Raw genomic sequence first — 24,517 nt, forward strand, 5'->3', positions numbered from 1 at the left:
GTAAAGAAAGCTAATTGCCCTGAAGGCTCACATTTTAAAGGCCTTGTTCAGTGGTGTAGAGGTGAAGGACATTTGTCATATTCTCTTTGTCCTCCAATGTCAGCACATACACTATCTGTCCAAATGTTCCTGGACACCCCTTCTAATGAATGCATTTTGCTACTTTAAGTTGCACCCATTGCTGGCACAGATGTACAAATCCACACACACAGCCTGCCTAGTCCCTGTAGAGCAGCTTTGCCAATATAATAGGACTCTCTGGAGCAGATCAACATGAATCAACTGGCACCATGCCTAAATCCAAGCATTGGCTAGATGAGTATTAACCCCGCCAGCACAGAGCTGAGGAGCAGTGGAAGAACTTGTATGATGGTTGGTGCTCCATCCAATACTTTTGGGATGAGTTAAGGAGTTGGGGATGAGGTGGGGTGGTGATCATCCAACATCCTGACCTCACTTACGCTCTTGTCGCTAAATGCAATCAAATCCTCATAGCGATGCAATCCAGTAAATCTAGTAAAAACGTCCATGTACAGTAGAGACAGTTACTCCAACAAAAGCAGGATAAACTCTTTTTAATACCCTTGATTTCAGAAGAAATTAAATGAGCAGGTGTCCCAATACTTTTGTCCATATGGTTTATTTCAGTCAGCCAGGTCTGTATGAAAAACTAAGGTGCTCAATTATGCAGCAAGGCCACTAGTTTGAAAAAAAAGGTCAGTGGCAGTTTGCATATATATTAGAGGAAGCATATGGTGCCTTTCAAGACTGATTAGCTTGAATGTGGTGAGACATTTTAGACTGGGAATTAGGCTGAGAGAATACAGGCATGACTAAACAGCACATTTATTTCCTAAGGATAAAGCAGGTGGTTTGTGTTACTGTGCCCTCAGGACTGATATTTGTAAATCATCTTTTTCACTGATTGACTGCCCTGTCTCGTGCCTCATTCAAAGAGAAGTCTGGGGGGCTCTGGGGGGCTCTGAGTGGCTCAGCTGTCTCATGCGCTACCGCGTGAGTTCGACTCCCGAGCCATTGGTGCTGCATGGGCCATATTCTCTACAGGTAAGTAGATAGTGCTCTCTCCCCTCATCACCCTTAAGCGATATTTGCCGGCACAGGTGTTTGTTAGCTGGGGCGGTGGAGCTGGGGACCCAGCATGTTCTTCCGAGCATGCTGGCTGCCTGGTGATGCCGCATCAGCGGCTGTACGAACAGAGGCGGAGGCTGGCTTTGTACATATTGGAGGAGACGTGTTAAGTCTTGACCCTCCTAGTGTTGGAAGCTTTGCTAGTGCTGGGGGGAGCTACAAACAGGTGGGTCAACTGGTTAACAAGTGGGAGTGGGTTAACAAGGGAAGAACTGGACAAACATGAAGTCTGGGCTGAAACACTCATTATATATAATGTGGGCGAGTGGGTGGTGCTACATTGCTATAAATATAAAATCACTCGGGTTTTGCGACATCCTTAAAAACAGTGAATTGAAAACATGCTATTTCCATATCTAGCCCATATTTACATTGCGTTATGTTGAAGAAATAAACGTATTTAAGCTGACATTGTGCAGTACAGCTTATTCAGTACATAAACTATGACATCTGAACACAATGCCTTTTGATGTCAGTGACTCTGATATATAAACTTCCTTTTTAATGAGACTCATTTAAATCAGGCAGATTTGGCATAAAGACTAATTAGAACACCCACCAAGGTGGAGGAAAGCACTGCACAGCACAACACTCATGAGCCCCCTCAACGAGCCCAACTAAGAAAAATGACTTCAAACATTTGCCTCGTCAGCAAGTGCTTTTTTCCCCTCTGCTACTGCACACGCAACCTTCTTGTGGAAGCTAAGAAATGGGACACCAGTGAAGTGCACCACTCAAGCAGACAGAACAGGGACCCGCAAAGCCGACGGAACCTGTTTTAGACTGAAAAATGCAGCATCAGATCCACGCCAACGCTCTGGGCTCTGGATGTGGGCAGGACTTTGACCTTGGAGAAGTCCTTGCCTAAAGCTGCACTCATCTCAGCACCTTAGAGAGCTGGACCTGTGCTCTGAGCTAGGCGAGTGACAAGAGTGTAGTGCCAGCTTTAAAAGCTGACACGGACAGGTATGGACTCCCTAATGTGATACTTAAGGTGATGGTTCAGTCAAAAATGCAGTTTACACTAATTTCCCCAAAGCCCAAACGTAGTCAATAAATGGAGGTGCTGTTTGCCTGGGGTCCAAAGTTTGTTTCTTTAGTTTTGCAGTTTTTGGAACTACAAGGTCGATGTAGAAATAGTGGCAGGCAATACCATACTAATTAACAATGCTCTAATTGCATACAATATCTAAATCATCACGGTCCTAGGGCCTTATTTTAGCGATCTTTAGGCAAGCTGTCAACTGTGCACCACGCAGCTTGATTTTAAATGTGTCAGTGTGTCTTTGCTGTCATAAAAATGGGAAAAGAACACCATACGTGGCTCGAAATGCACAAAAGACAGGTACTACTAAGTCTGGGTGGGTTTTGGGCGTAATGTGAAATAAACCAATCAGCATGTCACTTGCCTTTCCCTTTAAGAGCCAGGCCTGACTTAATCAGCTGGGTCTGATTGCTATTTCAATAGAGCAAAGCAGGGGTGTACAAGCATTGGGCACTCGCCTGTCACTGCCAATATAGCAATGATCGCCTGACTGTTGATATCTGATTAAGTAGTATTACCAGATTCTACACAAATATGACTCTGGTTGTGCAATGTTAAGCAGTTCTCACTGTGTTGTCCTGCCAGCTTCATCAAAATTACACTTAGCAGAGTGCAGAGCTTGGAGCGGCAATGGTAAGGATGATAATCTTAATTTTACAGGCAGTGGAGCATCAGCATGCAATGTTAATGTTTTAAACGTTAAATAAAAATAGTGGATCAACAGATGGACATAAGCATGGATGCAGTTCAGGCTCTGAAATAGCTGCTACAACTCCTTTTTGTGCTATGCACTACGCTTTAGCTTTAATTACATTCAGCAGGCTGACACATGCCAGTTACCTACTGCACAGCTGGCACCAATGACAGTGGCAGTTCCACTTTTAGAGGTTAGAGCAGTCAGTCTAAATTGCCCAGTACAGCCTGGTATGCTGAGTCATTGGGGCAGAGCAAACAGAAAACTGTGCCACTTATTCCCTACCCTTGAATCAAGCTAATACCTGTTTAACAAGTTATTTCGATAAGACCTTAAAAATAAGTAAACTGCCCAGTGTTAAACTGGCTCTTATATCGGTGAGTCATTTCCAGCTGGACCCTAAATGGGTACTGTGGGTGTTCATTCAACACTGGAGAATTTACTCTGTGAGGGGTGGAAACTTTTCATTTGACATGCTGTACAAAGTCTTGCTTAACAGCCTAGAGTAGTGTAAAAAAAGCTCCTAGTGAAGAGAGGTGTACATGTCACCACTTACTGGTAACACAATGAAACTACACCTGACCTATTTTTCGTGAAGGTTTACTCAATCTTTGATCTTCTATGCATCCGTAGTGGCTTTTTTCCAACCAAACAGCTCTAGCCCTCTAACTCACTACCGAGAACTGTGCTATAGGACATCTCATATCTCATAAATCTCATTCATAGTCCAGCTTCATACATACACACGTCTAGCAGGGGGTGGTTATTTATAAAGTGCATTGGCTGTTATAGATAGAAACAGTGTTGCATCACCAAGACAACAGCCTCTGCATTCCCCAGTGCGGCAGGCTTTGGGTTTGAAAGAGCAGGCAAAGTGCTGAGGAGTCAAGTCAGATGGAGCCGGGCTTGAAATGACTTGAGCTAAAAATAGGGTTGTTCGCAGCACAACTGAAAAGGAGTTTTAGGTACTCTGAGGCAGGATTGCACAGCAGCTGTACACATTCATAAAGATGCTTGTTAATGTTTGGCCCAAACTGAGCAACTTTATAGATGGGATTAAATATGCACGATCCGAACGCTCATTTAGCTGATTTATAGCCCTCAGCTGCACTGGCACTTAGCCTACTGTTCACATTAGAAACAAAGAAAGTACTAATGTATATCCAAGATGGAAAGGTGCCAGAGAATGTACAGAGGCACTTTAGCATGGAGGGAGGCTTTCATGCTGATTAACCTTAATGTAATACCACTTAAAAAATCACTTTAATATGATACTACTGAAACAGACCCTTCACTTTTGTCCGTTCTACAGAAGCAGTATGGCAGAACGTTGGAAGATGTAGTCCATATTCCTTCTTTTATCTAAGGGGGAGTTACTGGTCAGACTTCCTGACACCATCCAGGTCTTTTTTGTCTAGCCCTCTGTGAAATACTACCCCTTCCCAAGTCCCCTTCTCCAGCCCTCTGCCACTAACTCTCCTGCAGCTTGAGTAATAGGGTGCGGCATGCCAAATCCAATCGAAAGCAAACCAACCATAGCCCCAGTGTTCTCGGATGCACCCTAAATCCATTCTACTTGACACTTTACCAGGATATCTCATTAGAAAGTGAACAACTCCATACTCCACAGCTCCTACACTGCGTCTCAAAGGAGATATGCTTGGCTGAGAAGAAGCCAACAACCTTGCACCATGAGACAGCCTGATCTATCAAGATCCACTTTATCATAGCAAGGGAAAAGGCAGGCTTTACAAATGAAATCCAATATGATGCCCCTCCGCTAGAACAGCTTCTGTTTAAATCAGATGGGACTTAAAATTGGCTTCAATTTAGAACATTGAATCGTGAATACAACACTGAAACACACTATTTGTCCAAATGTTTGTGGACATCCCTTCTAAGGAATGTATTCAACTACATTAAAGTGCCCCCATTGCTAAAACAGATAAACATGAACCTAATGGCACCTTGACAAATGCTAGGTATGGGCTATAAAGCCTCCCAGCATGAAGCTGTGGAGCAGTGGAATGATGGTGTTCAATGCAGTATTTTGGGATAAGTTGGGGAGTTGGTGATTGCAATTAAATCCTCTCAGCAATGCTCGAGTAAAAAAATCGAGTAGAAAGCCTTCCCTGGAAAGTAGAGACAATTGATTCAACAAAAGCCCATGGGTGTCCCAATACTTTTGTCCATATAGTGTACTGTTGAAAAGATTTTCAAATCCAAATACAGGCCTGCATTTTGAATCAAAATCCCATAGGACAGATACACAACTAAAAACAACCAAAAGGACCAAGCCCAATTTTTTTTAACTCTGAGTGAACACAAAGCCAGCAGAGAGCTCTGAAGGAGCTATCTGAAACAGTTCATCCAATGTGGATGAGCATCTATTCTCTGGAAACTGCCAACACAGACTCCAGTTTCTATGGTGACAATAAAATTACTCTGCAAGAGCCACTTGAGTGATGGCTGATGTTCAGTAATGTTGGTTACCTTGCTGTGGGCATAGACGACAGACCCCAGGAGCTTCCAGGTTCCTCCTCGGCGGTCCATACGGATCATGCGGAGAATCTGGAGGAACCGAAGACTCCTGATGGCTGAGGTGGCAAAGACATTCCCCTGTGTGCCAGCCGCCAACACCGATATGGAGGCTATTAGCACCATGATGTCTGTGATACACAGAAAACCAGGAGTCATTATGTAGAAAGTTAGGAATTCCAGGTGTGAACTGCTCTGGAAATGGAGGCTGTAATTTTCTGTGGCGGCCTGTTGCTGAGTCTGTGTGCTACATTAAAGCTATAGGAATGCAGCTACAAGCTTCCTAAGACAAAAGAAACCAGTGAAGTTTTATGTACTGTTAGCTTTCAGGGAAATTGCTGTGGGTGGGCCTCATAGGCCAGTTCCATTGCTAGGCCGGCCTGCAGACTTTTTTATATTACATGCAGCTTAAGCACTACTTTTAAGGCAATAATTTTTTTCTCAATTTTTTCAATGATTATTTGGGATTGGGTGGTTGGAAAACTCCCAAACCTTCTGTTGTTCAGAGATGCTTGATTAGTCCAGCCACCCACTGAGATCATAACTCCTGGCTTAAAATATGGGTTGGCTGGGGCTGTTAAAGTAAAACATTTAACTGGATAATGAACTTAATAAGCTAAAGTTTCATAGATGGACTTTAGTATATTAAACCGGACACTGAAGGGTTCTCCCTAAAATAAAAATGCTCTCACCTATGACACAAAAAGGTTTGCGGGCAAATTTCAGCCTGCCCCTCCATCCTCTGTATCGACAGCAGCATCCTGCAGACCAGATTCTTACGATGTATTCAACTCCAAACACCACGATCGTCACAATTTCCTACAAACACATGAGTAAAAAGAACAATGCTCATTAAGGTATGTGGTTATAATAAATGTTAATAATAAACTGATTACAAGGAATTATGCAACAAATCCCATACCAATATGTACAAGGCATCCTCAGAGCTCTTTTCATACTCCTTGATGGTTGAGAAGACCGATAGGACCAGACAGGAGAAGACCAGCAAGAAGCTGAAAAAGAAAAAGCATTGTTTCTTTAAACACTTGTTTTTGACCATCAATTCTCCTTGACACCCTTTTTTGTTAAAGGTGACCTAGAGTGGAAAACTGTATTTAGGTTGGCACAGTTGGATGAAGACAGTTTGGTAAAATGGAAGTGACAAACCTTAAACCTCAAAAGGCCTTTTGAGGCTAAATTTAACGTCTACATTTGGAGAATATAGAAAGCAAGTCTAACAGCTAATGTAGATGGCTAATCACCACTGTAGGAGGAAGTACTGCTGTGGATATCTGAGTGTGTCGGCCAGTTAAAAAAACGTATGCCAGGTAGGATTTTCCCCATGGATTCCCAGTTTGTTCAGTAAGTGGAATGATTCAACAGTAAAGCTTTGGTTCATGTAAGTTCTCCATGTAATAAACAGAAAGGGTGCCATGCAGGTCCTGCTGACAACCAGTCTCCAGTGTTGCTCCTCGGTTGCTCCTCGGTAAGGAAATTAGCTATTGGCTGTCCTAAAAGTAAAAGCTAGAAGTTGCTAGATGTTGAAATTATGTCTTCTCCTAATTTGCATACTTGTCCATTTGAGGCTGTTGAATAAAGGAATAACGCTGTGGGAGATAAAAAGGTGAATAAAAACATCCTAAATATGTTAGAACAGAAACTTCTTCTGTTGAATTTTTGCCTTTAAAAGCACGTCCCGTCTCAAAATAACGTCATGACTTTAATGCTTTGTCTAGACCCACATTACATAAATCATTTTTACATAAATTCCATAAATCAATTTTGTCCAGTGCTGTTAAATATTAGCATATCAAATTTTAATCAAAAGACTGTTATGTGGAGTGGAACTGCTAATTTACGCTCAGTCCTCCTCCTTGACCTTAAAAGAGACACTTTTAAGAGAGTTTTTTTTAGTGTTGAGGTAAGTGAGCAACTGAGACTGTGTAAGTTAAATGCACTGATTTATTTTTTGTGTCACACTGAAGATTTATATAGATTTATATACATCCCGCTCGGTAAAGAGAGGACGGGGCCAGTGCCGGCTTTGGGCATGCGCAGTTCATTTGCAGTGTGGACGTGGAGCAGTGTGGGTCTGCAGAAAGGTAGTTTAGAGGAGATGTATGAAAAAGTGCTGTCTTGTCATTGAAACATATAGGGATGGGCGGAGCTACACATCATAGGGCATTCAGCCAGCAGAGACGCTAGAACTGTGGTTGCTTCACTTCTGAGAGACGTTACGCTGTCCATGTTTTCTAAAGTTTTCTAAAGAGGCAAAATAACAAGGTTGTAAATATGTACCATGTGTGCATTAATCATCCCAACCAAATTCACATACTTATTATGTACACACCAGAAAACAGCTTAAATACTGAACAAATGGATTTGAGGCCCCATATCAGTTAATTTATGTACAAATATGAAAAACATCAAATCAAATGAGTCCATCTAGTGAAACATGATCTCAGCTAGTGCAACCTTCTGAACATTAGTGGCCTATCCGAGACAGAGGACAGACAAGAAACACCTAATTAAACGTAATACAGTCAGCTTGTCCTTCAAAGGTCTCTCTAATACAGTTAAATGAGGGTTTTTTTCACATCAGGAGTCCTGCTGCGGTTTGCGAGGGATCTCGACAAATTCAATACGGTTCAGCAGAAACTGCTGAGCTGGCCCATGCAACAGCTAGCTGGACATTAGACCCACCGCAGGATATCAGCCTCCCTCTAACACGCTACAGTCCTCTGCAGATACTGGAGCGTCCAGGAAAGAGGTAAAGACAATACGGCATATTGACAGAAATGTCACAGTCTCCACCTCATCGGGTACCAGGCTACAAGGGAGTACACTACATCATACTGATACAAACAGACATGGATAGCCAAAGATACAGGAATCAAATTCTGCCTGTAAAGCACAAAACAGCACAAATTGTAAGTGTTTCAGATGTAGGAGAATAAATAGAGCCGTATAGTGTGTTCTGATCTGGGGTTATGTAATATGAGAGGGTTACATTACATTTACATTATTGGTGTTTGACTGAAGCTCTTTTCCAAGGCGACTTACTTTCGAATCATGAATTACATCTTCAACCCTAAAGCGCACACATAATTAAATGACAGCGCTGTTGGTTGCATAACCTGCATTCGTTTGCAGCTTAGCAATGGAGAAAGTCATCAAAATATCAGCGCCTACTTGTGCCTATAGACTATGTACAGACAAATCCCATAACAAGATGTACAAGGCATCCTCACAGCTTTTTTCATACTCCTTGGTTGAGAACACTGATAGAACCAGGCAGCAGAAAACCAGCAAGAAACTAAAGAGACCAAAAAGCCATTTTTGTTTAAACACTTGCTTTTGACCATCAATGCTCGCTAACATCCCTGTCTAACATAATTGGACAGTTGGTACATGACAGACAATTTGGTACATGAAAGTGACAAACAGTGAAAGATCATTAACCATTATTACTTTCATTATTCTTACCATTCTCTACTATGATTATATTAATGATATTATATTCTGAATATATATATATATATTATATCAGCACACCTGAGCAGAAGAGCAGTCTTATGTGGTGGTGCAGAGTTTTTCTTTGACGTTGTTAGTGTACAATGTTAATTTTAAAAATTTGATTGATCAACGTCCTTATATTAAGTCTGTTCACTCAGTGGCGATCTCTGCAACGCTGATGGGCAGTTATTTGCAGTCTTACAAGACCAGGCTCCTATCTCTATGAAAAGAGAGATATCCCCCAAATACTCAAAACTAAAGGTCAGATTTTTTATTCAGTATTTGAAATCACTCATAAAAAATGACAGAAATCCTGTGAATAGTTTGTAGCATTCATCTTAATAATGCATTTTGTTTGGTTTTTTTAATTAATAATTAAATCATCAAGATATGAATAAAGTCATTCAAAGTGTTTTGGTGTGAAATGCTTTGTTCTAGAGAAACTTAAGTCAGAACTGTTGGTGGTTGTGAATGGAGCCAAATGTACAGACATTAATCACAATTGTGCTATTACACAAATGAGCATAAAAATAGGTTGTCTAACACCTGATGGGCTGCTTTACAACAGATTGGAGATTATATTTTGGCCTAAGAACATTTAATAATCTATTCATGACTGATATATGACTGAGATATGAATATGTTTTATTACTGTTTATCATAATTTGATTCGATTAGTTGTTTTTACACTGTGTGAACATTTAATAATGAGTGAATGTACATTTTACATTGATGTACATTACAAATTAAGAATTATTTGTTTTTCTTTCTGTCAAGGTAAAGATACACAATATGTGGTCATAAAGTGGCTATATTTGTGTTTTAGACATCACCTGGAGTGTTTCACTGTAGCCTTCTATAGCATGAACTTTCATTTAAAACCCATCTAAATAACCATCATTACATCTTAAAGGTTTGCATTATCCAAAAATAATCTGTGGAAGTGGTTAATTGAGAAGGTATGCACTGGAATGGTACTAATGTCTCCACCTGTTTGTGCTGACTGTGTTCATTAGGTTTAGTACTCTGTCTATTTGGGCCTAGTTGCATTTTGCTCGGGGTTCACTCTTCTCTACATGCTTTTTAAAACAAATACCTGGGGTGGAACAGTGGCTTAAAAGGTAATATCTTTAAAAATAACTAATTATTAGAAGGATTAGATGAAAATAAGACAACACACACAACACCGAGAAACACACACTGGCATATGCAGGAGCACACTTCCACAGGTTTTCCCAGTTGGCCAATGCAGTACTGCAGTGTTTGTGTTTGGCTACAAGCATCCTTAATGTGGCCTGCAGCAAGGTCTGCGCGAATGCAGCCTCAGACATGAGAAAAGCTATCCTCAACGTCCTCATAAAAAGAGTAGATGGCTTTGTTTTAGGAAGAAGAACAAAATATAATAATTCTGATTAGCATCACATACTTTAGTAGATCAGTATAGACCAGTATAGACCAGTCAGACATAACATTATACAGGTGTTATGTGTTATGGCTGAAGTGAATAACATTATCCCATCACGGTGACATCTGTCAAAGGGGTGAGATCTACGTATTAGGCAGTAAGTTCCAAGGTTGACGTGTTAAAAGCCGGAAACATGGGAAAGTGTAAAAATCAGAGCCACTTTGACGAGAACCAAATTGTGATGGCAGAGTATCTCCTAAACATCAAGCAGTTCTTCTGGGTGTTCCTGATATGCAGTTCTCAGTATCTCCCGAAAGTCATTCAAGGAAGACTGTTGGTGATCCGGAGACAAGCCTCATTTATGAGAACCACTGGAGGCCCCACCTCACAACCAGCAGGACTTTATTAACATTGACTTGCATTAACATTGTAATGCAAGATACAACAGGATGGCTTCAGAGATTTTTAGGAGTCCAGGCCTCAGTGGATCTGAGCTATTTTGGAGGTGTAAGGGGGGCATGCACAATACCAAGCAGGTGTTTTTAATGTCAACTGCAGTGAAGAAAATTTGGATATTTTAGTGCAGTAGTCCATGAAGTCACATGAAATCCATGCCAATAATTTGGATTTTTTAACAATTGTCTGACAATACTAATATGATTCTGATATCATTGCCCCCCCCTCCATTTACTTGAATTATAGTTGATATTATTATATATAGTATTATAATTTGTTAATATGTGTGGAGAAGACCATATGTGAGAAAAGATTTCCCATGCAGGGTATAAATATGTAGAGATGGTGCCTTTAACTTCCCTTTTTTGCTTAATCTGAATACCTCTCTTCAATTACTTCAGTTACTTTATTTTAGGAATAGCCTACTTAGGGAAGCAACGTTCAGACATGATTCATTATTGTAGTCTTGCTTATATCAAAACTTCCTTCTCTGCCTCAACCTACAGCTAAGTCCAATACCAAAATAGCCACTATATAAAGATAGTGCTACATGAAATATGGTACCTAGTCACACTCCTGGACTCCACTTCTGGACCCTCAGGACTGACCTGATTACGCCACTCACCAGATTTAATGGATGAGGGAACCCTACCTGAATCATTCCACTATTGTTTCTTCTGCATATATAAGTCATCTTCAAATACACAAAGATAGATGGTTAACAATGTTGTCTCTTCAAATCTACACCTTACACATGGGAAATCTCCACATGTGGTCCCAACAGGCTAACTGCATGCTCTACACTGTTTAAAATATAGGATCCTTAAGGTTGGAACTGTGTAGAAACCTCTTGAAAAATGTTTTTACAAGAAAAAAGACACTTGAAGATTCTTCAGAGCACTTTAAGAGACTCCTCCACAGTTTCAAACTGAAGAACTTCCAAAAGTTTCCTAAGGTTTTTATGCTTTTCCTGCTCAAACATATTTTATGAATCTCTGACACTGACACTTAACAGGCTGTGCTGGAATATGGCCCTTATCTCCTTGTTATTCATCTCCAGCATCCACTAGGCTGCAAGTACAGGTACTTTTAGGAAAACCCAAACTATGCTTGACATTTCTTAACCCAGCAAACGCCTGAACAACATCTATCTAATGAACACTACTAGACATACCATATGTTTCCCTGAATTGACTACATCGCTCTTTCACTCTCAGTGGGTTCCACACCAAATTGCACATAGGCTTATTCATAGAAAACACCTGCATCTACAACCTACTCATTCCTCAGGTTCTGAATTCTTAGCCCATATATCAGCCTGCCATCATTATCTCCTGAGTCCTACTTTCCACAGCTGCCTGTTGATTTACAGCAATAATGGGAACAGACCAGTCTAATAATGCACAAGCCCTGCTTTTTATAGTCAAGAATATGGTTTTTACAGAACAGTGTGGTGAAATTAGGCTAAATCACAGTATATTCTAATTTCTGTATTTATAAAAAGTTAACAGAAATGACTGCTGTAATTAATGACATGGTAATAAAAATGTGTTTAAATTTGTAATCGCAAATAATTGCAGAAAGCATGGGCTCATGCATGACTACCTCAATATGTTTGATTATTTTGTTATCATGAAGGAACAGGCCAGCGGTTACACAGACATTTCCCATGCTTGAAGCTAATTTAGTGACGACTAAGCTTTTAAGCATATCAGTGAAAACAGGATATTTCATAATGACAGAATATTTATTATTACTTATTTTACTGTGAAACTGCAGGTACTAGAGGGAAGCCAAGATGGTGGGTGGTGCTAAGTAGGACCATTTTACAGTGTTGCCCTTATCCTTGTAGGCAGAGTGATCATTAGACACAATGCTTCCAATTTGCCCATTCATGTGAAATTGCAGTCTATCCTTTAACAATTTTCTGCCTTTGCTTCAGTCAGGTAATCCACAGCTGCTGACTCTACACATAAACACAAATGTAGCATCTCAAACACAGATTAAAGATTTAATTTACATTTGTTCTGGAAATCTAATAATGTCTTATACAAATCTTTTTCATAGGACATGTACCCCCACAACACCCATAAAGCATAAACAGGCATTTCAGATCTTGTATTTTTGCTTAATACACAGTAATACATATCACAGAGCAGAGATATACACCCAGTAGATGTTTATGCTTTGGCTCAGCAAACAGACGTTGTGTTCAGTAGATTAGATGACTCGTCAGGGCCTCTAATTATAGACTAATGATTCAGAACAGGAGACAAGGGTCAATACTCCAGGACTCTAGGAGAGGAGGACCTTCCAGTCTTTCTCCAGCACTCTGTTTGACAATTAATGTTGAAGGTAAATGCCTTTTAGTGGAAGTCCCTAACTGGCATACACATGGATGAGAGTGAGCTGAGCTCAAGACTAAAGACCACTGGCTTCCTGAAAAAGTCCTGGAAAGCCAAAGCTGCAGAGTTCAGCCTTTTACTTAATTTATGATACCCAATTCCACTCTTCAGGAAATAGCAAGGCCTTAATTGGGAACTGGGTATGTTAGAAAAGGAAAACCCAGATATTTGCATTTTTACGGGCCCCCAGAACCTAAGTTTGACCACCATGGAAGTTTTGATATATAAATTAGGGCCACTACAGATGGGGACAGATACTTATTGAAGATTGGTTTGTACAAATTTGAAAAAGTGAACCAACAGAAGCAGTAGAACTATAAGGTTGTGAGTGACAATGCGATATCTAAGCTTGATCACCACTAGGGAGATGTTTTATCTATTTAACTAAAAACTATAAGCAGAATTAGCACACCCTCAACACAGTTGCGATATAAAACTATGTTGAACCTCTCCATTTATGCTATTTCATTTTTAATATGATGAATGGGCCAATAGAAATGCTCAAAAAATACTAGGAATAAATTCATTATTTTCATCAATAAAAAACAATACAAAATAAAGTCTGAAAATCCTCTTCCTTAGAAAAAGCAATCCAACCACAGCTGCTAGGAACCTGGGGACCACCTTGCAATGTAAGGTCAAGTAACTGTCAAGTATTCAGTTTTATGTGGCCAAAGATGTCTGATAAATTGGCTGCTATATAGAGGTACTCCTATATGGCACTAATGCAAAGTATAAACAAAAAAACAAAAAAAAAATTGGTTGTGATGTATCTTAGTGGTCAAGACTGAAATTATGCCTTCAGAGAGGTGCAGTAATGTGCGGTGCGAAAAGAATTTAGCCACTTGAAATGATAAATGGGCCCACCCTGGTTTGGTTGATTAACTCTAGGTGAGTTATGACCTCAGAATTCATGGATGGTTGGAAATACCATCAATCAAGTTAACATGGATCTGGAGCCAAGTGTCTCGGACTGTATACTACGACCACAAAGAGAGAGGAGAAGAGGAAAGGAGTCCAAAACCTGAAAGTACAGAAAGTGTACACCCTGAAGGCCTAATTAAAACTGTACAAGCACCACTAATTCTGCAGCGCAAATTCATCTCTGACCACTTAACATGTTATATTTAATATGTAAACGTACCAATTCATTAAGCACTGTAGATTTACAGGCGAGTTGGATTCTATTTTGGTCCCACTTTATATTATGTGTATCTAATAATAGTAATTACACATTAATAACAATAATTTAATTACCAATAATGCAACTCCTTGTGATGTATTGATTCTTACAGATGGATTACAGTAGTACAGCTTGTGTAATTACACATATTTACCACCTCCATACAACAGTATCTGAATAGCTATGACAGCGTATCTCTCTTATGTGATTATACATGTGTAATAAGACGAGGGAAATGTATTTCTATGAGCTGCTGCTGTTGAGACTGAAACTGTGGCTGATACCTCATGAGCTGTACTACTCAACTGCATCTTTAATAGCCAATCCATCTACAGTAGTTACACTGTTGTTACATGAGCTGTTAATGTGTTACTACTAGTGGTGTCCATCTATTAAAATGTTTAATAGCGTTAATCACAACAATATGATTATTTATGAATAATCACAAAATGCTAGCCAACATGTCCTTACATTTCTGGGCAGGATAACACATATATGTGCCTAAAATATGCCTGGCTAAAACCGGCTAGAGGAATCCAGGTGTTTTTTCTTAGAATATCTGAGTGTAGCTTTGAGAACTTAGCCTCGAACATGACGAAGCTCGGACACGGACGCTTTAATAGAGAAAATGCTTTTTAAGAGATAAATGGGTGATCAGTCACTGGGCTGGGTTAAGCTAAGAGCTAAGAGAGATGAGGGAGGGTGATGGAGGGGTAAGAAAATGAGAGTTAGTTATGAGATTGAATCCATATTTCAGCATAAATAAAGTGTAATCTACCCTTTGAGCTCAACAGTAGCAACACTGTGTTTACAGAGGTAAATAAAAGTGCTAATCCGACACTAGGCCCTGTAAAGAGATTCACCTACTGGAGGAAGTTGGGGCCAAACTTGATAAGCAGATAATTTGTGTTAAAAAAAGATTAACACGTTAAAGTTTGCAGACTAATTGTGCTCAGCACATGCTGGGACAGCACTCAGCACTAGTTACTATACAGGTTTTCTCTCCAGACCTGAGAGGCAGCCACATTCCCTGACAGAGGGCTACCAAAAACAGCAAGATTCATCTCTAATGAGATCTGCTCTAACAAGACTCTTGAAAAATACCTCCCACTCAAAAACAGCAGTGTCCTCAGAGGTAACTGTGATTACATTCAGTAATACAATAGCTTCTCCTCACAGAAGGCTGCGTCTCTGCTTTGGGTTTGTCATTGATTAGCCATTGATTACCACTACAACAGCGTCACTGCTGGGAGAGAAAAGACCATTTATTATTTCCTCGCCCAATGCCCAGCGTATTCTATCAGAATCTATGATATTTGCCATGTTCGTCAGACGCTGCAGCTTCAAATCAGTCAAAGGCTGCTTCCTCTGATTGATGTAAGGCAGGCAACCTATTTTCCACATCTCCACCTATCTTTCTTCACGACTCCTTAATGTATTCTCTTCGTCCACTGGCCTCAGGCTCAGACTAATGCGGCCAGACAGCCTGGAAAAAACACTGCCCACTCAGCGAATGCTGAAAGGGGGGGGGGGGGGCAGAGGGAATGGGACTGCTAGAAAGGAATCATGGAGAGCAGAAAGAGAAGAAACCGAAGAAGGAACAGAGCTGAGAGACGTAAGAGGGCCGTAAGAGTGTGTAAAGAAGATGGAGAGAAGCAGTAAGTGAAGCATGAAACAGCATGAGAGATACAATAACACCTTCTACAGTCCTTCCTACACTATCTGTCCAAATGTTTGTGGACACCCCTTCTAATGAATGCTTTCAGCTTTCAACTTTAGGTTGCAACCATTGCTGACACACTCATGAACGTATTGGCTCCATTCCCAAGCCCTGCAGCACTGAGCTGTGGAGCAGTGGAAGAATTGTGTTCTCTGGAATGATGGTTGGTGCTCCATCCAATACTTTTGGGATGAGTTGGGGATGTTTTGGGGAGTTGGAGATGAGGTGCTGGAGATAGTGATCATCCAACAACTTGACCTCACTAACGCTCTTTTCCCTGAATGCAATCAAATGCTTACAGCAATGCTTCAAAAGTATCTAGTAGAAAGCCTTCTGCCCTAAACAGAAGAGACAGTTACTCCAACAAAAGCAGCAACACCCTTTTTAACACCCTTTGTTTTGGAAGAATCAGTGAATGAGCAGGTGTCCCAATACTTTTGCCCATTTAGTGTATACATACACTTACTAAAGTATGTGTCCACTGCATGTAAATGGTATCAGCTATAATGTATAACAGCTGTGGAGCTCAATGCTGATGGTTGGTGCTCAATACTTTTGGGATGAGCTGGAGAGTTGGGGTTGAGGTGGGGTGATTATCCGAAATCCTGACTTCACTAACGCTCTAGTCACATTGTTGCTAGTTTGTATGATCACCACTCCATAAGCACTCCATAAGAAATCAAACAACTATAATGTAGCTGTCATGCAAATAAATGTAGCATCTGAATTTCTGCTGGTTTTTAGTTTTTGATATATTGTGAACATTCCATGATGAATGGACCAATAGAAATGCTCCAAAATGACTTAATACAGTTTGTTTACACTGACTCCCATTTAAAGTAAAGAAGGGTTTTCTCTGGAAACATGAGATTTTGGCATAATAATAAGCTTAGTGTTTAGTGTAGAATATCAGTGTTCAGTCTTCAGTATTGGCAGAGACATTCAGTTGGTTACAGACTAACTGTACACACTGTGCAACAGAATAGCCTGGTGAGTTTTGGCTGAATTCACTGTACACCTGGAGTAAAACTACCACAGAGTAAATGGAACGTACAGTGTTTCACTTCAATAAAGGAGCTACTGGAGCTACTGCTCAAGCATGTAGGAAGTGCTCCTATTATGACAGTTTCTGACAGTTTCTGACAGGATGACTAAATTCAGCGATCCTGTATATTTTAAAACCTGACTGCAAAATATCTCCTGTCTCCTGAAGGTCTACTGCAAATCTACATAAAAGCCACCCAGAGATTTATGACTGGTTTCAGGTTTTCATGACTGAAGACTGATACCAACAGGGGCAACATGAGTTCAACTGTTCCAGTATCATCACTGTCATGTAAAACCTAACTATCTCCAAAATGGCAACTTTTCAGGAGAAGGAAGTTTAGATGGAAGTCAATGTAAAAAGATTTTATTCCAAGTAATTTTGGAGCATTTCTGTAGGTCCATTCATCTTTAAATTCTGACCCGATTCAATCCAATTATGTGAAAAAGTGAAAAACAACAAAATTTTAATATACAAGGAAGTAGGAAAGGTTTTTGCACTATAAACTGTCTGACTGGAATCTGGATCATCGTTCTATGACTTTACCCAACATGCTGCTTATTCACTGTGGTAAACATCTTATTAGTCATCACAGAAGCACAATTATCCCATTTACAGCGTGACGGTGTGGTATGGCTGGAATCTACAGATCCCAGCAATACCACCTGGCATAAAACAAAATACTTCTGAGAAAGTGCTTAACTCGTCTCGTAGTGCTGCTCAACATTACTGCTTTTAATAATCTCTACAGTCTCAGCACATCTTAACATATGAGACATACTGGTCTAGGGAAGAATTTAGAGTCGCCATGAGAATTAACTTTCCTCTGACTCGCTTTCTTCTCCAACAGCGGTTTCCCAGCTCATCAATCCCCTATGTGTGTGTCACTCTCTCGATTCGCGGCACTCGTCATGATACACAGATCTGATTGGTCATGTGTAACACTGATTGGTCATGTTAGATCTGATTGGTCATGTTAAGCAGCATGGGGTAGGCATAACACACACTGAGTGTGTGTGTAAATTTCAGTGTGTCTTCCACTGTGTTTCTGGGGATGTCAGGGTTAAGGGCTGCTTTCTTTTACCTGCTATCTTCATCCAGTTGCTGGGGGAACATATTCTTCACTTGAATTTGATCCATTTAGCTCCGAAGCATCCTTGAAATTCTCTTTTTTCCCTCTCTCTCCCTCTCTCTCCCTCGCTCTCCCTCGCTCTCCCTCTCTGAAACATACTCTGGGCTTTGAGAGGGTGAAGCAGCCTCCAGTCGAGTCCCACAGCACACTCTCCCTCGACTGTGTGTGAAGTGTACTTTTGCCCTCAGCCAATGTGACCATGCATGTTTTTGCTGCGTGTGTGTATATGTGTGTGTGTGTGTGTGTGTGTGTGTGTGTGTGACAGAGAGAGAGAGAGAGAGAGAGAGAGAGAGAGAGTATGTGTGCTGGGATCAGTGCTGAGGTTCTCAAGCCTCATTTTAATTTAATGAGCTTCTGCAGTAGTATGTTGGCTAATTTGAGTATGCCTTCTGACGTTAGCTAGCATTAACAGCTTGGGACCTAAATGGCGCATTACATCTATCTCGCTCTCTCTCTCTATCTCTCTCTCTCTCTCCTATGTATGTATCTCTAGGCTGGTGGAATGATCTTTGTTTAAGATTCATTAAAAATATGCATAAATACATACAGTCATGTAAAAAAATAAGAAAACCCCATAATAACCTTGGCTATTTGAACATTTTTACCGTATGGACATTTGATCTTCATTTGAACAATAATGAAAGATGAAATTAAAATAACTAAACACACAACTAAAGAAATGCTAAATCGCCCCATTCATTACTACCTAAGTTGTGTACAATCAGAATCAGGTGCAGCATGTCAGCTGCAGATGATTAGAATATAGATAGAGAGAATTCTTGCTGTAGATGCAGAGGAGTCTGGGAAAGGGTTAAAAAGGATCTCAGACCTATTAGAAAGAAGCAGAAGTGAATTAACGACCAAAGCAGGCCGTCCCAGCATGTACAGCCCAAGATCAGGCCACAAGTCTTCAACAATCCTAAAATGTCATCACAGGATCTACTTCGGGACCTGCTTCCCACAGCTGATGCCAAAGTACAGCATCTACCATCAGAAAGAGTCCAAACATAGGAGGCGTGCAAGGAGGAAACCATATACATATTCTACATACATGTCTATATTCCAGTAGCTGCAGTGTGGGTTGGTGTATGATAGTGGGTAACAAGACCACCTTCTCCATGGCAGACTACAGTTTTATTCCCTGGCCAGGCAAGCAGATCACACTACACCAATAAGGCTTGTTGGGCATGATTCACAAGGCATCAGAAAAGACCATATTCCTTTACCATTCTCAGAGAATAAACCATAAATGTATGGGTTCTCAATAAAGCCCTCAAATAAAAGCGGTGGTCTGATGATGGAGATGGTCCAAACTACACTATATCCAGATCTTTAAAACTTCTCCAGCAAGATACAGACAACATATTTCCGGGACTGTTCTACACTTATCTTCTGATCATCATGTGATACTGTGATAACAATTAAACAGACGAGAAATTGCTCAGTGCTGCTAAAAGCATTGTCTGGTAACTGCTCCATTAGAACAGGGATATTTGCTTTCTCCATTACATTTCTTGCCTGATTCTCCCTGATAGTGCTTCTGTTAACACCTCTCTAACACGGTTTCTGGCTTGAGCTTTCACAGACTCAGTAGCAGAGCTAAGACTGTCTTTTTAGGTGGGCATAATAAATTCCTTCAGATCCAGACTGTTTGTGGTTACTGTGTTTAACTGGACATGCTGTGATTTGTTACTTTTATGCTTCAAACAACCGGGCTGACATGAGACCAGTAAACGCACTCAACCTAACAGCTTCTAGCAAGTGCACTCCTCTCTGCCTGAGAGGAGCACAGGGTGTGAATGTGTCTCTCAGGAGTAGGTGATTGTGTGTGTCTTCAGCAATGGTGCCCTCTCCTTGACCCTGGGGGCTGACTACATGGGGACTCATTTGTTGTAGATCCAATGTCCTGACTACCAATATTCACTATATTCAAATACAAAGAGAAGAGAAGAGAAGAGAAGAGAAGAGGAAAGGAGACAAGATGAGAGAACAGAAGAGGAAAGGGTATAAGAGAAGAGAAGATGAGAAAAGATGAAAAAAGAAGAGGAGACAAGATGAGAGAAGAGAAGGGGACAGAGGACAACATAAGAGAATAGAAGGTGAGAAGAGGAAGGAAGAGAATACAAGCAAAGAGAAAAGAGAAGACAAAAGAAAAGGACATTTAATAAGAGAAAAGAAGAGAGGAGAGTAAAGAGGAAGGGGGATAAAATGAGAAAAGAGGAAATGGAGAGGAGAAAAAACAAAAGATGAGGAAAGAAAAGGAGACGAGAACAGAAGAAAAGCTGCTGTACTGTATTTTATATAATAGTGTCATTTACAGTTTCTATGAAGCTCATTTAGCTGCTTCAGCCTTGGAACACTGTGTTCATTTACTTCTGGTAATTATGAAGCTGCAGAGGTTTTCCTCAGAGAAGCAGGATGATCTAAACATGTCCAACCAGAAAAAGCCCTCTATGAGCAATCAGTGATATCACAGGTACACTCAGCCCACCTAGTCGTGACACTCCATTAGAGTTTCCACTGCCTACAGCTTTTCTCACACACACACACACACACACACACACACACACACACACAATCTCACATTCACAGACACACATCTTACGCATATACATGCACATGCACATCTCTTTCGCCATCAGCGTTTTTACCCAGAACATAATCATAGGCAGACACGCACATGCAAAGTATGGGCCGGACCACTGTGAAGTGAGTCAGAACTGTAAACAAACAAAGACAAAGCCCAGAGTCGCTCGGTTCTGATTTCACAGCAGGTGATGTAGAAAATGTCAGGGAGAGAACGACGGTGACAGGCAGCTCCCGTTTATACAGAACTCTACAACCCCCTCCCCTCCCCCCACAGGATGAACCAAACAAAGGTGACAAACCTCCCTCTCTCTCCAAAGTCTGTGTTTCTCTCTCTTACACACACACACCACTCTGTGAGCAAGCACAACGTCAGAATGGGTAACATAAGAGCTAGAGGAGAGGTCCAGAGGGTGTTTTTGTTGGCCTGGCTGTCGAAACTTTCATCCTCCTCTGTCAGTACTCCAGAGAAACACTACACAGTGCGAGAGAGAGAGAGAGAGAGAAAGAGAGAGAGAGAGAGAGAGAGAGAGAGAGAGAGAGAGAACAAGAAAAAACAGAGAGAGAGAGAGAGTAAGAGAAAGAATAGAGAGAAAAGAGAGAGAAAGAGAGAGAGAGAGGGAGAGAGAGAAAGAGAAAGAATAGAGAGAAAAGAGAGAGAAAGAGAGAGAGTAAGAGAAAGTATAGAGAGAAAAGAGAGAGAGAAAGAGAGAGAAAGAGAGAGTAAGAGAAAGAATAGAGAGAAAAGAGAGAGAAAGAGAGAGAAAGAGAGAGTAAGAGAAAGAATAGAGAGAAAAGAGAGAGAACGAGAAAAAACAGAGAGAGAGAGAAAGAGACAGAATAGAGAGAAAAGAGAGAGAGAGAGTAAGAGAAAGAATAGAGAGAAAAAAGAGAGAGAACAAGAAAAAACAGAGAGAGAGAGAGAAAGAGAAAGAATAGAGAGAAAAGAGAGAAAGAGAGAGAGAACGAGAAAAAACAGAGAGAGAGAAAGAGAGAGAGAGAACGAGAAAGAACAGAGAGAGAGAGAGAGAGAGAAAGAGAGAAAGAGAACGAGAAAGAACAGAGAGAGAGAGAGAGAGAGAGAGAGAGAGAGAGAGAGAGAAAGAGAGAAAGAGAAAGAACAGAGAGAAGAGAGAGAGAAAAAAATGAGAAATAAGTGAGAAAGAGCAAAAAGAGAGTGAGTGAGAAAGAAGAGAGAGAAAAGAAAGAATGAGAGAGCTAACACTGTCAGCTAGTGAGCAAGGTTGTTATTCTTGTGTGTGTGTGTGTGTGTGTGTGTGTGTGTGTGTGAGAGTGTGTGTGTGTCTTTGCACAAACACTAAAAAAATTGTTAGCAATCAATTGCTTTTGTGGTTGCAATGTGTTTACTCAACCACACACACACACACACACACACACAAACACACACACACTGCAGTAGCCGGTAGTTGGCAGAGCCGCATTGAACAGCACAAGCAAGCATGTCAGCACATCCATCATTGGGAAGTAGTGAGAGAGGTGGCGTGCAAAATAAAAGGCACCCAAAGCCGAGCGGTCACTGAGGGGAGCAGGCCAGCGCAGCTCTACCTACACCACTCCTCCCAGCAGGGGATCAGCAGGTTATGGCTGAATGAATAAAAAATCCAATCTATTATTTACCCAAATCGATAGAGTTACACCCCACGTTCATCACCAACTTATGAGGAAAGAGATCATCACCATCTTATGGGGAAAGATCTGGACAATCAATGGAGCTGATGTGGTCCATTGAGTACAGTGAACGTTACTGCAGGTAAGGAAGAGAAACGGTAATCTAGTTTATTGGATAAATCCATTACACAGTACACTGAAGAGCTCAGGAGCACCTTTACTGGTCAGTTCCAACATGCAGTAATGAGAGTGTGAATGTGTGACATTATCAGGGTTGTTTACCAGTTTAAAGATTCTTCACACTCACATATCTGGACTGCAAACATGGTTCTTTATGGACCTGAAAGAGGTTCTTCTACAGCATCCCTCAAAGAACCCTTTATTTTTAATACAGATCTATCAGACCTCAAATTATGGCTTATTCCTTTCTACACACCATACATTTGCATGTGTTAAATTTACAAGATCTCCAGAAAAGACATGATGATTTTTATACATTTTGGTACATTTTTATTTTTTCGACAGTCAACCGATCTATCAAGCACATAATCATTCATGAAAAAAAATCTAAATATTGGTCTTTATTAATGCCAAAAACATCTCAGAATAAAGAAGGTTTTTAAATGGTCGAGCGAGCATCACACTGAACACTCTCTCTACAGTTTAAGATCATCCTAACATAACATTAACAGTTACAGCATTTAGCTGACCCTCTCATCCAGAGTGACTTACAAGGTTACATGTATGACTGTATATTAAATACTCTATATGGACAAAAGTATTGGGACACACCTCTTAATCATTGAATTCAGGTGTTTCATTGAGTTTCATTAGGTGTATAAAATCATGCCCCTAGTCATGCAGTATGTCTTTACACACATTAGTGAAAGAAGGGGTGGTTCGAAAAAGCTCACTGAAGCTCACTGAAGAGTAGTTCTGTATGTAATAGGAGCCACCACTGCAACAACAAGTCAGCTGAGTGCTGAGGAGCATTATCCATACAATTAATAAATGAATGCTTATGGATTCAGAATGGGATGTCATAAAAGCTCCTGTAGGTGTGATGTGAAGGTGCCCCAATACTTTCAATATAGTGTGCATATATAATACAGATGTCCTTTATATGCAAGGGCTGTGATTTCCATAGTGACTACATAATACACTATTTAAATATTAATATGGTCACACATGTACAGGGTTATGCTGATTTATGTAGTACATTAGATATTCTGCAGTACTATATCTATGTGTGTGTGTGTGTGTGTGTGTGCGCGAGAACGAGAAAGAGAGTGATTTACAAAATGACATATCACACAAAAAACATGCTAGTACTTGTCACCCCCTCTCTTCTTTGTCTATCTGTCTCTCTTCTTTCCACAAACATACACACTCACACACACACTCACACACACACACACAGCCGGACAGTAATGGCATAATGAGCATGTGCTCGTAGCACATGTCACTCTACCCTGACTAAGATCATCAATCCAATGTGCATACACACACACACACACATTTACATTTAAGGCATTTTGCAGACGCTCTTATCCAGAGCGACTTACAAACGCAACACACACACACCACACAAATGGCTCAAGTACTTTGTCTCTGTACTTAAGAAACATGGTGGAGAATAAATCAATGACAACTAGTGCGTGTGCATGTCACCAGAGTGCTGCTTAATACGTGTGACAAAGACATAAATATTTGATGAGCATGTGTGAGCAGATTAACTGCTTATGGTGAAAAAGGCTGTGGAAAACCTTAAGGGCCTTCTTGGCCTTCAGAGATGATTTAATGATTTCTGGGGACTGATAATGCATGTATTAATTTATTACTATCATGTGCATTAAAAAATAAAAAAATAAAAGTAATGGTCGAATTTCATTTAGTTATGTCTTGTCTCGAATGTCGAATGTTGGATGTTTGAAAAATGGAAGTAGCTGAATCTGCAGGTCTATGGAGGAGTACGGCCATTCAGGTCTACCAGCAGTGGCGGAAATCCCAGTCT

The 24,517-nt window shown here is 40.6% G+C and overlaps 1 protein-coding gene across 3 annotated transcripts in view; it reads right to left on the reverse strand.

Annotated features, from left to right (window-relative positions):
* Positions 1-24,517, reverse strand: part of kcnq2b (potassium voltage-gated channel, KQT-like subfamily, member 2b) — a 66,674-nt gene that overhangs the window by 32,872 nt on the left and 9,285 nt on the right. For all 3 annotated transcript variants that reach the window (XM_072684777.1, XM_072684776.1, XM_072684775.1), the window contains exons 2-4: positions 6,349-6,439; positions 6,119-6,245; positions 5,382-5,557 (exon numbers count right to left, since the gene is read on the reverse strand). In XM_072684777.1, the coding sequence (XP_072540878.1) occupies positions 5,382-5,557; positions 6,119-6,245; positions 6,349-6,439 (394 nt within the window). The remainder of the gene's footprint in view (positions 1-5,381; positions 5,558-6,118; positions 6,246-6,348; positions 6,440-24,517) is intronic.

This window comes from Salminus brasiliensis, chromosome 7 (assembly GCF_030463535.1).
Source record: "Salminus brasiliensis chromosome 7, fSalBra1.hap2, whole genome shotgun sequence".
Classification (NCBI taxonomy): Eukaryota; Metazoa; Chordata; class Actinopteri; order Characiformes; family Bryconidae; genus Salminus; species Salminus brasiliensis.